Here is a 13976-nt window from a genome sequence, read left to right as displayed (position 1 = left end):
AGTTGTGCACCTCCCTCACATTGGAGGTTTGGTTGGCCCCATATCTTTATTTTTAGGTAGGCTTTTGGCTCTTAAATTACTATGGCAGAAGGGTCTTTTAAGGGGGGGTGTGCTGTGTTTTTATCTTTTTTACCATATTTCAATACGTTTTAAGCTGTTTTAATTTAGTGTTTTCAACAGTATTATTTTATGACTTTTGAATTTTTGTGTCAAACAGGTTTAGCTTTACAGGCATACCTCAATTAATAAAGCTTCTGACTGTGAAATTCCTATTTGCAAAATATTTTTAACATCCACAAAACAGCATTTTCCCACTTCATTCTCTGTCTAGCTAAAAGATGTTTAGCAACATCAGAACTAGGAGAACACTAAATTAAAGATGGAAAAGCAGGGTTATGGTATTGGATTGCAGCAGTGCTTGTAAAGCAAACAATGAAATTCACTCTAGCTGAACTATGTGTGTCCACCTGCAACAGGCATGGTAAAAAGTAACTGGCTCCAGAATCCCTTACTGACTATGCATGAGCAGCAAAACAGAGAAAAGGGGAGAATAGATAAGCCTGCCTTATTAGCTACCCCAACATGTTAAAAAGCAGAGAGCTACAAGCTTGACCATCAAAATGGAAACCATAAGAAATGTGGATGCAGGTGAAAGAAAAAGTTATCCCTGGATGCATTACAAAAGAAGCCTTCAAGAAATAGAAGGTTCAAAATGTTTTGGTTAGCTTTGCAAGGTATACGTGACCTGGTTGTTTCACATTACATGTGCATATTGTTGGATTTGGATAAAAAGTTTCCTGAAACCTGTTCAACTGTTCTTCTTTTATGGGGTCTAGGAATCTCGCCCTATTTTTTCCACACCATTTCTGCCTTTGATACCAGGAACACATCTACTTCATTAACTGAAATATACACATATTTTGTTTTAATTTGTTGCAAGTTGCTTTGGGTCCTTTCTCCTCCTCATCTCAGCAAATCACATGATCAATTGCAGAAAAGCAAGTCAAGATTACTTTTTGACTTTTTTAGCCAGTCAAAAGATTATCAATACATCAATCTAACCCATGAGTAGGCCAAGTGTGGCCTCCCAGATGTTGTTACAACACAACTCTTAGCAGTCCTAGCCAGCATAGCCAAAAGTGAGGGATGCTCAGATGTGCAGTTCTAACAAAGAACTTTATTGCACTGTCCCTAGAATGCTCCTGTGGCATTCCAAAAAGGGGGCGTGACGAGAACGGGATGGGGCTAAGAACGGATCTTACTGCACAGGGGAACGCCGCCACTACTGCCGGACATTCCTATTGTGTTTTACATCCATTCCAGAGGGTGCGATTTTTGAGAACTGTTCAAAAGCATTCTCAAAAATCGTGCCCTCTGGAAGGATGCAGAACGCGATGGGAATGTCTGGCAGTAGCGGCAGCGTTCCCCTGTGTGGTAAGATTCGTTCTTAGTCTCATCCCGTTCTCGTCATGCCCCCTTTTTGGAACACAACAGGACCGTTCTAGGGACAGTGCAATAAAGTTCAAAATCTGAAGGCCACACTATTCAACTACTTCTGCTCCCACCAATTCATCAATAGACTGTTTACTCGGAAGTAAGCTACAATAGATTCAATGTGAGATTAGCTGCTGCCACATTGCAGAATTAATGCAGTTTGACACTGCTTTTACTTGTCATAGCTCCATCCTAGAGAATTCTGGGATTTGTAGTTGGTTGTAGCACCAGAGCTCTCTGACAGAGAAGACTAAATAGTTCACAAAATGACAAATCCCAACAGTCCATATCATTGAGCCATGGCAGTTAGAGTGGTGTCAAAATGTATTAATTCTGCAATGTAGATACAGCCTAGTATACAGAAGTTTTCAGGCTTAAAGACCATTGCCAGGCTAAAGGCTTAACCATGGATTAAAAGCAACCTGGAGCCCTGTTCTTTTTTGCACCCATTCTCTTTTCTTTCCTACTGGTGGAAGGTTAAAATAAACATTGGCATGGTATCCAATTCTTTTCAATGGGGAAAGCGTGCTTTTACCAACCTCGTCCTCCTCCAGGGTCTCAACAACATATAGTTGAGCCCACACAATTTCCAATGGATTGGCATGTGCCTCCAACTCAATCAAATTTATTGTCAGGTTGTCAGACACATCACAAAAACATTATAGAGTCTGTAGCTTCTTTATATAATGTATATAATTAGAAAACACTTTTCAAAATGGCAGGCAATCACTTCCAGCTTCCAAATTCCCCACCCTAAAACGCAGCCCCCCCAACAACCTACTCTATTTCCCTACTACAGCTCTAATTTCATAAATGAAATTAATAAAATGCAGCTTCAGCCGAGGAGGTTGCTAAGAGGAAGACTATTCCAGAGCAAGATTAATGGCTTTCTTTTTGGTGAGGCCCTATAGAAAGTGTGTGGTTTTGAGGATTGAAAACAAAACCTTGCTTAAAAGCACTGAGGTCTGAATACCACATAGCTTTGACAGATTTATCTGAAATATATCTTGCAAGAGCAGAGCCAAGCTTGGTTCTGTGCCAAGTTTTTAAAATCACAAGATGAGGGTGAGCTCTCTGTGTACGTATGCAAAAGAGAGGCACAAGCAACCGTGGCATAAAAGAATCCTCCCAAATGACGGGGAGTTCTGACGATACAGTCAAAAGTATTAGTGGGCTGAAGCAGATTCCCCTAAAAATGAACAACATTATGGTGCTTCTTAGTTTACCAAAAAAGGAGTTTCATCACACATTTTGTAGAGTACAGGTGGGCAAACGTGGGAGGCTAGGGGACTGCATTTGGTCTCTAGGAGACTTTGGGGGCTGAACCCTTTCATTATAACCTTCTTCCTCCACAAGCAAGAGCCATCACTTCTTTAACCAGCTTCAAAACGGAGCTGAAAACCATCCTATTCAGAGAAGCCTTCCCAGGCATCGCATAATTGTCGCTTACTATCTGATGTTCTGTTGTTGGCTGTTTATCGATCCATTTCCTGTATTGCTATGTACTGTATATGTATTATCCTACTTGTGAGTATGTATTTTCCCTGGATAATGATTAACCTTCCATTTTGGAGCCAAGCCCTCCCTCCAGTCCATCTGCCTTGGTCCAGGCCTCGGAGGTAGAGAGGAACTGCTGGACCTCTTACCCTTTCCCGTCACCACTCCCTTCTCCTTCTGTGTCATGTCTTTTTAGATTGTAAGCCTGAGGGCAGGGAACCGTCTAACTAAAAAGATTGCATGTACAGCGCTGTGTAAATTTACAGCGCTTCATAAATAAAGGTTAATAATAATAATAATAATAATATACCCACCACAGATAAAAATTTCTCCAAGTGTCTCCATGGGGGACATTTTCCCCATAATTTTAGGCCCTCTTGGGCCATTTTAGGTCCAGGAGAGGCCTTTTCACCCCCCAAAACAAGAAGTGACTTGAAGTCATGTCCACCTTGCTTTCAGCTTTAAAAACGGTCCTTAAAATGTGGCAAAAATGCCACCATGCTCCCCAGAGGACATTTGTGTAACTTGTGAAAAATGAGTTAAAGTAATGCAAATTAGTAATTTTTTTTTAATTGACGATTGATCCAGAAACAGGATGGAACAGAACTACGAAGAAATACATGCAAAACTGACAGGAAATAGAATGACTGTCCATCCATTGTTTCATTATATTCTCAACTACTGGCAAAAGTGTACTTTGTTCAGCTTGCCTACCAGCCATATACAGTGGGACTTCGCTATCTGCAGACTTGCCACTCGTAGATTTAAGCATCTGTGGATGACAAGCCCCCAATGCCCCCAGTGGCAGCCTGTGTATGGGGCTTTGCTGCCATTAGAGACAATCCCCATTGTCCCCAGTGATGGTATATGCACATGGCCACGCCACCATTAGGGACAACACAACTTCACCCGAATGTCCTGTTGTCCCTAATGGTGGCACGGTTGTGTGCATGCACCATCACTGGAGACAATGGGACTAGGTCCTGCAGATTTTGGTATTAGTGAGGGATCCTCTGCAGATACCAAGGTCCCACTATACTTCTCAAAAATACTAAAAAGCCTCTATAATTTAAACTATGGGTGGGAAAAATGCAGTGCATGGGCGGTATGTGTGCCCTCCTCCAGGAATTTTGGAGCTTCTCAGAGCCTCCCAGACTTCACCAAGCCTCAAAACCTTTGAACTCCCCCACTCAAAATTGGAGTGAGATGAAATCACCTCCTGCCAAAGAGTAGTTTCTTCTTCTGGCAACCTGGATGGCACAAATCCTGAACTCTTCCCCACCCCAACCTCTGAAATTAAGCAGCAAGCAGAAACCATAAGTCAGTTCCATTGTTGGTTCTCTTTATATGGTGACTGATTGTATTCTTGCTAAAATATATATCTTTAGATTGTAAGCCTGAGGGCAGGGAACCGTCCAATTAAAAAGACTGTATGTACAGCGCTGTGTAAATTTACAGCGCTTTATAAATAAAGGTTAATAATAATAATAATAATAATAATATATTGTGAAGTAAAGTGTGATTGTTTTCAATTGCAGTTGACCTCACATAACCTAGAAAGAGATTCATATACACTTATATTAATTTATTAACCATTAATGATAAAATGCCATACTTTGATGTAGCCCAAATGGAAATACCAGGGCATTCAGCAACACCATCTCTACATAGTTTAGAATCTTTCTAGTCACTGACAATCATGTCGAGAATTCTTTACTGTGGTCTAGGTTGCACACCTTTATGCACACTTAGCTATGAAGCAGAGGCACTAGGGAACTCTGATTGTGAATTGTGAAGATGCATAATAGAACATCATCAAGAGTGTCCTCATAACCTTGCACTCTACTGATGTGCATCAGTACTCCTAAGTGTCCCGTGCCAGGTTGAGTCCCATCCAACATCAGTCTCAATGTGCAATAGACCTGTGCTGAATTGCAAAATTGCTCAATTCTATTTTCTAAAGATATATCTACTTATGACCCCAAGTGAATTTCAAGCAGTACTTATTAGTTATCTGTGCCTGGAAATTCAACTTGCTACACCAGCATGCAAAAATAACGTCCATGGTCTAGATTCTTTGTTTTAATCTGGAAACAAGGAACCTTCATATAGTCAAATGCACTCACCTGTTAATCACCTGTTGGGTCATTACTTGTTTTAAAAACACACATTGCTCAAATAATTTAATTCCCCTACCCCACATCCTGAATAACTTGGCCAGGTGGGAATAAATTATGAGAAAAGGAGGATTGAGTAAATATGGACATGATGGTGGTGGCAAGGTGGCAGCACTTACAAAAGGATGACATTGCAAATACATTTTCTCAGCCTAAATTCCTGGAAAACTCGCCTGTTTGGACTTTTAGGCATGAGTATTGTGACCATGGAAAAAGGATGTAATCTAAGTTGACATTTGTGCACTCTTTAGGGATGTGGGGTGTGTGCTAGTGTCTTTCGGCTGCGTTTGTAACACAAAGACAAACGGTGGGGAAGAAAAGAGGAAGGAAGACCACCATACCTTTCACTACCTTATCCAGATAGTGAGCTTGGGAGATAAAAGACAGGACATGTAAAGTAGGATTGAATCAAGTGCAATACAGCTTAGTACAAGACAGTGCAGATGCAAGGGAGGCAGAGGAGAGGGAGTGTCAGGGATCAAAAGGGCAAGGGAAGGAATGGCAGACAACAATAACAGCAGCAGCAGCAGGAACAACAGCAACGACAGCAACAACAACACAAGCCTTGAGGGAAAAGGGGGGGGGGGGGCAGCAACACTTTCAGCCATGGAAATAAGAAAAATATACTTTCTGAAAAAATTAGGAAAAAAAGTGAGCATAAAAGGTCACAGATTTTAAGTTTCTTTTCGCAACTTTAGCAACTGCTCAGCATGTCCATCAGCAATATATTTTCTCTCTTTTCTTTCCCCCCACCTATCATTCATTGATCACCAACAATGCATATGGCTCTTTATGGCTTAGCAAAGGAAAGAATGCAGATCCCTGCTCCAAGTAGACTACAGCCCTAATTACTTCCTCTCTGCTCCCTTCTTCCACCATTATTAGTTTAAAAAGTGCCTTCATTGTATGTAGTACAACATCAGCAAAAAATGCCAGGTTATGACCTAAATTTCTACCTGCCTACTGTCATGGCCTAGTCTGCGATGTTGTATGGGTAATGGAACTAGTCTGTAAACTGATTAGATCCTTACTAGGGACAGAAAAATGTTCATCACTCTTTGTTCCCCAGTGGAGAAAGCAATGTCCTGATTAGCGATGAGAAAAAAAAAATGAAAAATGATCAAGAAACCCTTATGAGAAGCAACCCTGTTTGTTGAGAATCTTTGCAGTCTGAGACTGATTTTGCATAAAATTAGCATGTGATCATTTTGCACAGAAAGCAGTGTTTTCTGCACAGGAACAAGCTTTTTCTGTGTGGAAAATATATTTGTATGGAAATACTGGTTTTTTGTGTGTCAAAAAAGTTTGTTCCCTGGGCAGAAAATGCTGCAATTGGGGACATTCCATGCAAATTTACCATGTGGTTGGATCTGCACTTAAAACAGCTTTTTCAATGCAGAAAATAGAGATATTTTCTCGCAAAACAGCCACATGTGAAAATTGTGCAAAATAAGTCCCAAATTGCAAATAGGCTTAGAAAATGATGCAGTTTTCAAAGACTTTCTTGCAATGGGAAGAAAATTGCTAACATTACTCATGCTTCTTTTGAGAATAAAATTAGTGACAAATTACATCCTTAGTCTTGTCAGGAACAACAGAGGCAGCAGCAAGGCTGTTGTGAGATTCTTTGTGTTCTGGTAAGCATTCGTCTGTGCAGAAATACACGAGTCGTGCCACATCATGATATGTCCAAAGGTATTACAGTCTTGGTTTAGTCATCTTGGTTTCCAGGGAGAGATAAGGCTCTTGAATGCACTTATTTCACTTTCTCAGAGTCTATGGTATCTGTTAAACTACCACCTATGGTGGTAGAAGTTGGTTAAATCTGGCATGTGTCTGTTTGATTCTGTAACTGAAATGGGATGAAGGCAGCATAGAATGAATGATATTTGTTTCCCCCTAAATAAAGGTTAAGATACATTTAGGAGGCATCGTGTAGCTTTAGATCCTTTTCTGTTTTGCTTTCTAAATAAGTAAACACAACCCTACCTAGAAAAGGTCAGTATCACTGGACAAGACCCAAACCTCTCCTGCATCTAGCTCTGGTGGTGCAGTGGTTAAATTCCTGTACTGCAGCCACTTACCAGCCCAGTTCAATACCAGCCAGGGGCTCAGGCTCAATTTAGGCTTGCATCCTTCTGAGGTCACAAAAATGGGTGCCCAGCTCGCTGGGAGTGATTAACTTACACGTTGCAAACTGCTTAGGGAGTGGTTAAGTGCACTGAAAAGCAGTATAGAAGTATATTTGCTATTGCTATCTATTTCTTAATTTTTTAATTTGCCCACATATGCAAGCTGTTTTTAGAAAACATAATGAATTCTTTATATTTTACCCACCACAGGGTGATGCAGGAACATTTTAAAATGACTAACACAGAATGGTTTGGTGCTGATTTGGACTGATGATCACAGTGGACACAACTGAGGATGCCACCTCACAACCTGGGCACACCATTTCAAGGGTGCCACTAGAAGAATGCACCATAAGGAGGGGTGACACCACTACTCCCCAAATATCTGCCTTTGGTCAGAAATGGGCTGTGGTGTTTGCACATGACCCTTTACAACACTGGAGCTCAGCAGAAGAGATGGCATGAGGTGAGGCTCAGTGGGTGGAGAAAGGAGAGGCCTCAGTGTTTTTATTCATTTTTTTCTCTTTTTAATTGTTTTTCTTTAAAACATCACATCTTACAAAATTTTCACTTTAACCACACAAAACACGTGAATGCATTTAGGCTGTGTGTAAGCTATTGTAATTAAAAGGTATAATTTTAATTTTGCAAGTTATGTCACAAGTATTGCCATCACATTCAGTGATATATGGGAATTAAGATTTATGAGTAATATTAGTACAAAACTTTTTACTAAGGATTCTGTATTGTGTGGTATGGGAGGAGGCCAATTGGGGGTGGCATCGTGAGTTACACACTGGGTGACACCAATCACAGTGACACCACGGCACCTTTTTAATCTCCACTAAGCCAAGAGACAAAGCAGAGAAAGCTTTTCCTGACCATTCCCATCATAGACGGGATTGTGTCATCCAGGGATCAGTTGCAAGGTGTTATCTCTAGAATTGTGACCACTTAAGGTGGTGGTGATAGATTAATTCAAAGAGAGAGGAACTTAATTGACTATAAGACTGATATGCAGCAGAGCAAAGGGCCTTCTGTAGATCATACAGGGCCTTCTTTGGAATGGAAGAAAGTTTTTCTTTTGCTTGCTCTTGTTGGTACTTTTTTTCAACTGCAGAGATGAACCAATGCCCCTGTATAACTGCCTCCAATGGACCGCTTTGACACAATGAATTAACCTCACAAAAGGAGGAGGCCAAGTACGCTGATGATATGGATTCAACAGAAGAAAAGAAAGTTTAAGTGGTTGGCTTGAGGTCAGAGAGAGAGAAAGAGAGAAAGCAACAAAGAGAGAGAAAATGAGACAGAGAGAGCAAAGGGGGGGGGGGGGGGAGAATATGAAAGGAACCTAGAAATTTTAGTTCTCAGTGGTGTGACTGAACAGCTCCTTTTCTTTAGAGCAGCTGACAACTTCAGATGCAGGAATAATGCTTTTAGGCAGAAGTTGTGTGTGATTTTCAGATAAAGCTCTCATTTGCTCTCTTCCTGCCAAGTGCCTTGCTCTTATTTATAATGTTGCCGAGTAAGGATAGGGGAGGGTTGTTTCTCCAGTTTGGGCACCATTCCCACGGTCCTTTCAATCTGCCTCTTAGATGACTCCTTGTATTTTCCATTTCTTTCTCCCTACCCCTCCCAAATTGGGCTCCGGAGAAGACCACCCAACTAGAAGGGTCATGACCTTTTGCAAGAATTTTGGGGCCTCCTCCCCTTTCCAGTCTCAACTCCACTAGGGCTAGAATGGGTAGGTCTAATGCACAAGATTCATATTTTTAAGCAAGGAGGAGAGAAGATTGATTAGTAAAGTTTGGCATTACCATGGGAGGTTGTCAACTTTCTTGGCAGGTCCAAATATTCAGTTGCACTCAAGGAGAAAGGCCTGACTACGGTTCCCAGAAAGGCTGTCCCACCATCCAAGGAGAGGAGATGGGAAAGATTATACAAACCATCTGGTGGAGTATCACAATTCTGGGAGCTGTCATCATTTTGGGGGGAGCCTGTCAAGATGCACAGTCTACAGAATCATATGTTGTAGGTTTTTTCTGGATTATTCTACTTCAAACTGTAGGTTTGAGGCACCCTTATTTCAAATCCAAACCAAATCTAAGTAGAAAGAACTAGTGTGGCACCTTCTTCCTGACATGCTGCTCTTCTATATCCTGATTTTATTTTTAAAATTAAACGGGGGGCCAGGGTGGTGTAGCGGTTTGAGTGTTGGACAAAGAAACCAGGGTTCAAATCTCCACTTGGTCACTGAAACTCATGTGGAAAATCTCTGGATAAAGTCTGGAGAGCCCGCATAGTACAGTGGTCTGAATATTAAACTAGGACTCCAGGACACAAGGGTCAGAATGCTCTCTCGGGTATGAAAATCTACTGTGTGCCCTTGGGCAAGTCACATACTCTCAGCCTTAGAGGAAGGCAATGCCAAACCTGCTCAGAATAAAACTTAGGGTTGCTATTAGTTGGAAATGGCTTGAAGGCATATAAAAGAACACATATTTAAGAAGAAAATGTGTGTGTGTGTGTGTGTGTGTGTGTGAGAATCTAGTAGCACCTTTAACTGGTCAGTATTTTAGCATGAGTTTTCCTGGATATCAATTCATTTCCCCAGATACACTAATATTTAAATATGCAACTTTTAACCTGCAACCTGAAACAGTCTAGCTGTGCCATCTGATTTGGATGATCACGTAGCAGGGCTCTGAAGTATCCCAACGATTCTGAACAAACTGCAAAAGGGATGATGGATTTTAAAAATGGAGCAGGGATGAATTACTTCTCCAGCATGGTTTAAGGACACTGTGCACAGTAAAAAGTCTTAGCTGTACCTTTTTCTTCAGTTTTTTGTCCCCCTCCCCCAATTCAATGAAGTCATTTAGTGGCAACAACACTACACTTGGCAGTGATGTTCTACTAATACTTATTGTCTGCATGGGCTAATAACTCCAGAATACTAATGCTGGTCTCAATGTCCTGAAATAATTTCCTGTTCTGCTAAATTCAGGGGCAGCCAACCTGTCTGACAAGAGAAACTGGAGGTCATTTGCAGCATGTCTCAACAAGGACAGTTGGGTCTAAATGTGTACCTGGATATTACACTTTCATTTGTGATCCAGAAAGCAATATACAGTCATCCCTCCATATTTGTGGCTTTGATATTTGCAGATTTGATTATTCACGGATTTAATTAATATGTTGTCTCTAGGACTATCTAGGTCCTCCAGTGCAACTCTGTGGTCAACTTTAACTAAAAGTTGCACATTGACCACAGAGTTGCACTGGAAGACATAGAGATCCCTAGAGAGGTGTCCTTTAGGTAAAAACAGTGTATTTGTTATTTGCGGTTTTTCCATATTCACGGGGGTCTTGTTCCCCTAACCCTAGCAAATATGGAGGGACAACTGTAATTTGTAATTGGATATTGCCTAGAAACAAACCTGCTCTTCCACCTGCTTCTACAGCAGGTGATCTCTAGTTCAGCAAAATAATAGGTTACAAACTTAGACCAAGATGCTGGGGGGTGTAGTTTTACTATATGTTATCTTTGACTTCAGTTTGACCTGTTTCTGAAAAAGGGTGGCCATGAAACTGGAGAGCATGAACTTACCCAGCTAATGCAGGGCAGAATTGGATGGTATGACACAACTATGGTTGTCACTCAAAGCAGCCACCAAGCTGCACAAGAACAGAAAAAAATCTTTTTGAATCCATAGAACTCTTGTAGTCTAGTATCCCGTTTTATGCACAGATAGCCAGTTTCCTATGGGAAGCTCAGTGGTAGGATACAAAGGCAGTAAGTCTCCTTAGTTACTACCAGCAACGTATATTTAGAAATAGAATGTTTCTGAACTTGGAAGCTCTATTTTGCTACTGTGGCCAATAATAACCATTGATTGACCTCCTATGCATTAATTTATCTGATCTCCCTTCCAAGCCACTTGAAATTACAGTCTTCATCACATTCTTTAGAAGTGACTCCAACAAAAAACTAAGATTTCGGTTTCTTCTACCTGTCCAATCACTTTCACCAGATTCAAGATAAACAAAACAAAGTACAGCTCTAATAACAACTTTTTAAAAAACATATGGACATCGTATCACCAGATTATGGGTTTTCTCAGCCTAAGTAATAGCAGTGAAGCTGAGGTGGGCAAACTTGCAATTCTGATGATTTAGCATAATACGTTTTCCACCACTATATATGACAGAGAGGAAAGGAGAGAAGAGCTTGGAGGTGGCACACAACTGCCACTAATGTCAACATGAATGCCCTAGAACCTAGTTCTACACACACTCTACCATCTGAACCTTGTTAAGCAAAGAAAAGCTAAGGTTGCAGCACCACAAGGACCTGAGGATGTGCATTCTGTTTAGTCAGAAAGCATGCAACTCAACAAGGGTTTTTTACTTTATGATCTACAGGGAGCAAACTTTCAGAGAAACTTGCTTAACTTCTGCCAACCATTCCTAGCCATGTTACTTGTACACACAATTACAGATAGGAATTTGGGTCCAGCCACTGGAATACCAGGTTTCTGAGGCAAAAGCAGGCAGGGAGACAAGACACAATGAAAATTACCATCCACAATGCAGGTGACCATGCGGGAAGATCACACCAGAATGAGGGAGATGCTTGCTACACACAATGTAGTACCATATCAATGTCCTTTCACCTGTGACAATACTACAACTGTTTTTGGCTTTCTAAACTTCTTGGGTTTTATAGCTTTGCAAAAACTCCTTGATAGACTGAGTATTCATTGTAGTCTATGTACCGACTGTCTAGGAAATGGATTCTTCTCAAAGCTTTTTCATGTGAGGCTGAGTTTGTGACAACTTTCCTTTCTGATGGTTCAGCGTACACCAACTTTGTTTCCTGCACAAATTATTAAAAAATACTGTGTACAAAATTACCTTCTGGCTATGTGTATAAGATATATATGAAACACACATTAATTTCATGTTTAGACTTGAGTCCCATTTCTAAGATATCTCATTGTGTATATAGGGAAGGGCAAGATTCTGTCATGACAGAAGGCAAGAAGGGGGAAAGAACAGTTTGTTTACTTGTGAGATGGGAGTTTTCCGCGTAGAGGGGCTGAACATTCTTGTGATGCATCTGATTTAAGCTTCTGTTTAAGAAGTTTCTCCTGGGATTTGTAGTTTGTTGTGACACCAGTGCTCTCCAACAGAGAAGGCTAAATATCTCACAAAATTACAAATCCCAGAATTCCATAGCAGAGCCATGGGAGTTAAGGTGGTAGCAAACTGCATTCATTCTGTAGTGTAGAGGCAGCCTTAGATTTATGATATCAGTTAGTTTGCAAATGATTGATGTACAGTGCGTGTAAAGCAGCACTATTTGCTCATGCAACTGCCCTAATTTATTTGACATCACCTGAAAAGACTCTTATTTTAACTCTTGTTTTACATCTCTGTCTTTGTTTCATTCAAAAACTGCCTGCCTGTCCCCCTCCGCCTGGCACCAACAGTGAAAGTGAACTGGACTGAAATAAAAGGTATAGAAAAAAGTACAGATTTTTTTCACCCACGAGGACCCATCTCTCACTTTATAGTGCAGTGGAGAAGACACATGGCTGAACAAATATGACTGCCGGGATTACCCAGTTTCTCACACCAGGAATGACAATGGCTGGAGCCATGGCACAGTGAGTAGCCATTTGAAATGTCAAATTGGGCAACTTAGGTTTCGCAGCACTGGCCAGGCATTACAACAACCTGCGAATTGTGCAGTCCTACTTGTTTGGCGTTATGATTTACTGTGAATAAGAATCGCATATGGAATTCATCGGCATTGGGGCAGAAAAAAATATTTCAATGGTGGTGGAGGGAAATGGGCAAAGTATGTGTGAATAAGGAATGGAAAGAATATTCAAAAAATGGTAAAACAACAAGAACCATCTGAGTGTCCTGAGCGTTAGGGAATCCTGATGAGGAGAATCCTAGATGGGTGACAGTCTCCATAGTTTGGGATGTCTTTGAAAAATATACATTTTATTTTGGCACAGAAACAGCATTTTTCATGTTTCCTGCATGGAAAACACATTTTTTCTATTCAGAAAATACTGCTTTCTGTTCAAGAATGCCAAGAAAACTATTTTCTGCACATAATTGTTGGGGTTTTGCACAGGAAATGCTGGGTTATTTTTTTCTTGCAGGGTGTTTGTTTCCTTGCCAGAAAATGCCAAGTCACAAACTTTGAGTAGTCTGAGTAGTTTTATATGATTTTCTCTCTACAAGGAGAAAAATCGCAAAATCCTTCATTCTTACCTGCAAGGACAAAACGTATACATTTTTCCCTACTGAAAATTCTCAAAAAAGAATTTGACACTGACTCCACGCATTAAACCATTATAGGCTGGAATCCTGCTGGTGACATACTTGCAAGCCTCTTGCAAATTCTCCAAAACTCACTCTCAGCTGCTGTTAATCCTTGTGGGATGTTGACTTTTTTGTTAAATGGCAAGGGGCAGAAGGGAGATAGGGGTGGTCAAGTACCAGGGACTGAAGCTTGTCCTGATGGCACTTCTCCAGCTGAAGGAAGGAAAGTAAGAGCATGTACAGATAGGCCAAAATAAAACTGCTTCGAGTCACTTTGGAAGTATGCTGTTTAAATGATGCATGTGTCCTAAGAGGCCAGAAGGACTGGAGC

At 40.9% G+C, this 13976-nt stretch overlaps 1 protein-coding gene across 6 annotated transcripts in view; it reads right to left on the bottom strand.

The window, feature by feature from the left end:
• Window positions 1-13976, bottom strand: part of LOC149320104 (teneurin-4) — a 793050-nt gene that overhangs the window by 128492 nt on the left and 650582 nt on the right. For 4 of the 6 annotated variants that reach the window (XM_089512941.1, XM_089512942.1, XM_089512944.1 and 1 more), the window contains one exon: window positions 5510-5536. The exons of the other annotated variants lie outside the window; for them this stretch is intronic. In XM_089512941.1, coding sequence (XP_089369067.1) covers window positions 5510-5536 — 27 coding nt within the window. The remainder of the gene's footprint in view (window positions 1-5509; window positions 5537-13976) is intronic. 6 annotated transcript variants of the gene reach the window in all.

This window comes from Sceloporus occidentalis, unplaced genomic scaffold, assembly GCF_023333645.1.
Source record: "Sceloporus occidentalis isolate IW3139 unplaced genomic scaffold, rSceOcc1.0.p SCAF_2, whole genome shotgun sequence".
Lineage (NCBI taxonomy): Eukaryota > Metazoa > Chordata > Lepidosauria > Squamata > Phrynosomatidae > Sceloporus > Sceloporus occidentalis.
This window is presented reverse-complemented; position numbering and strand designations above follow the sequence as displayed.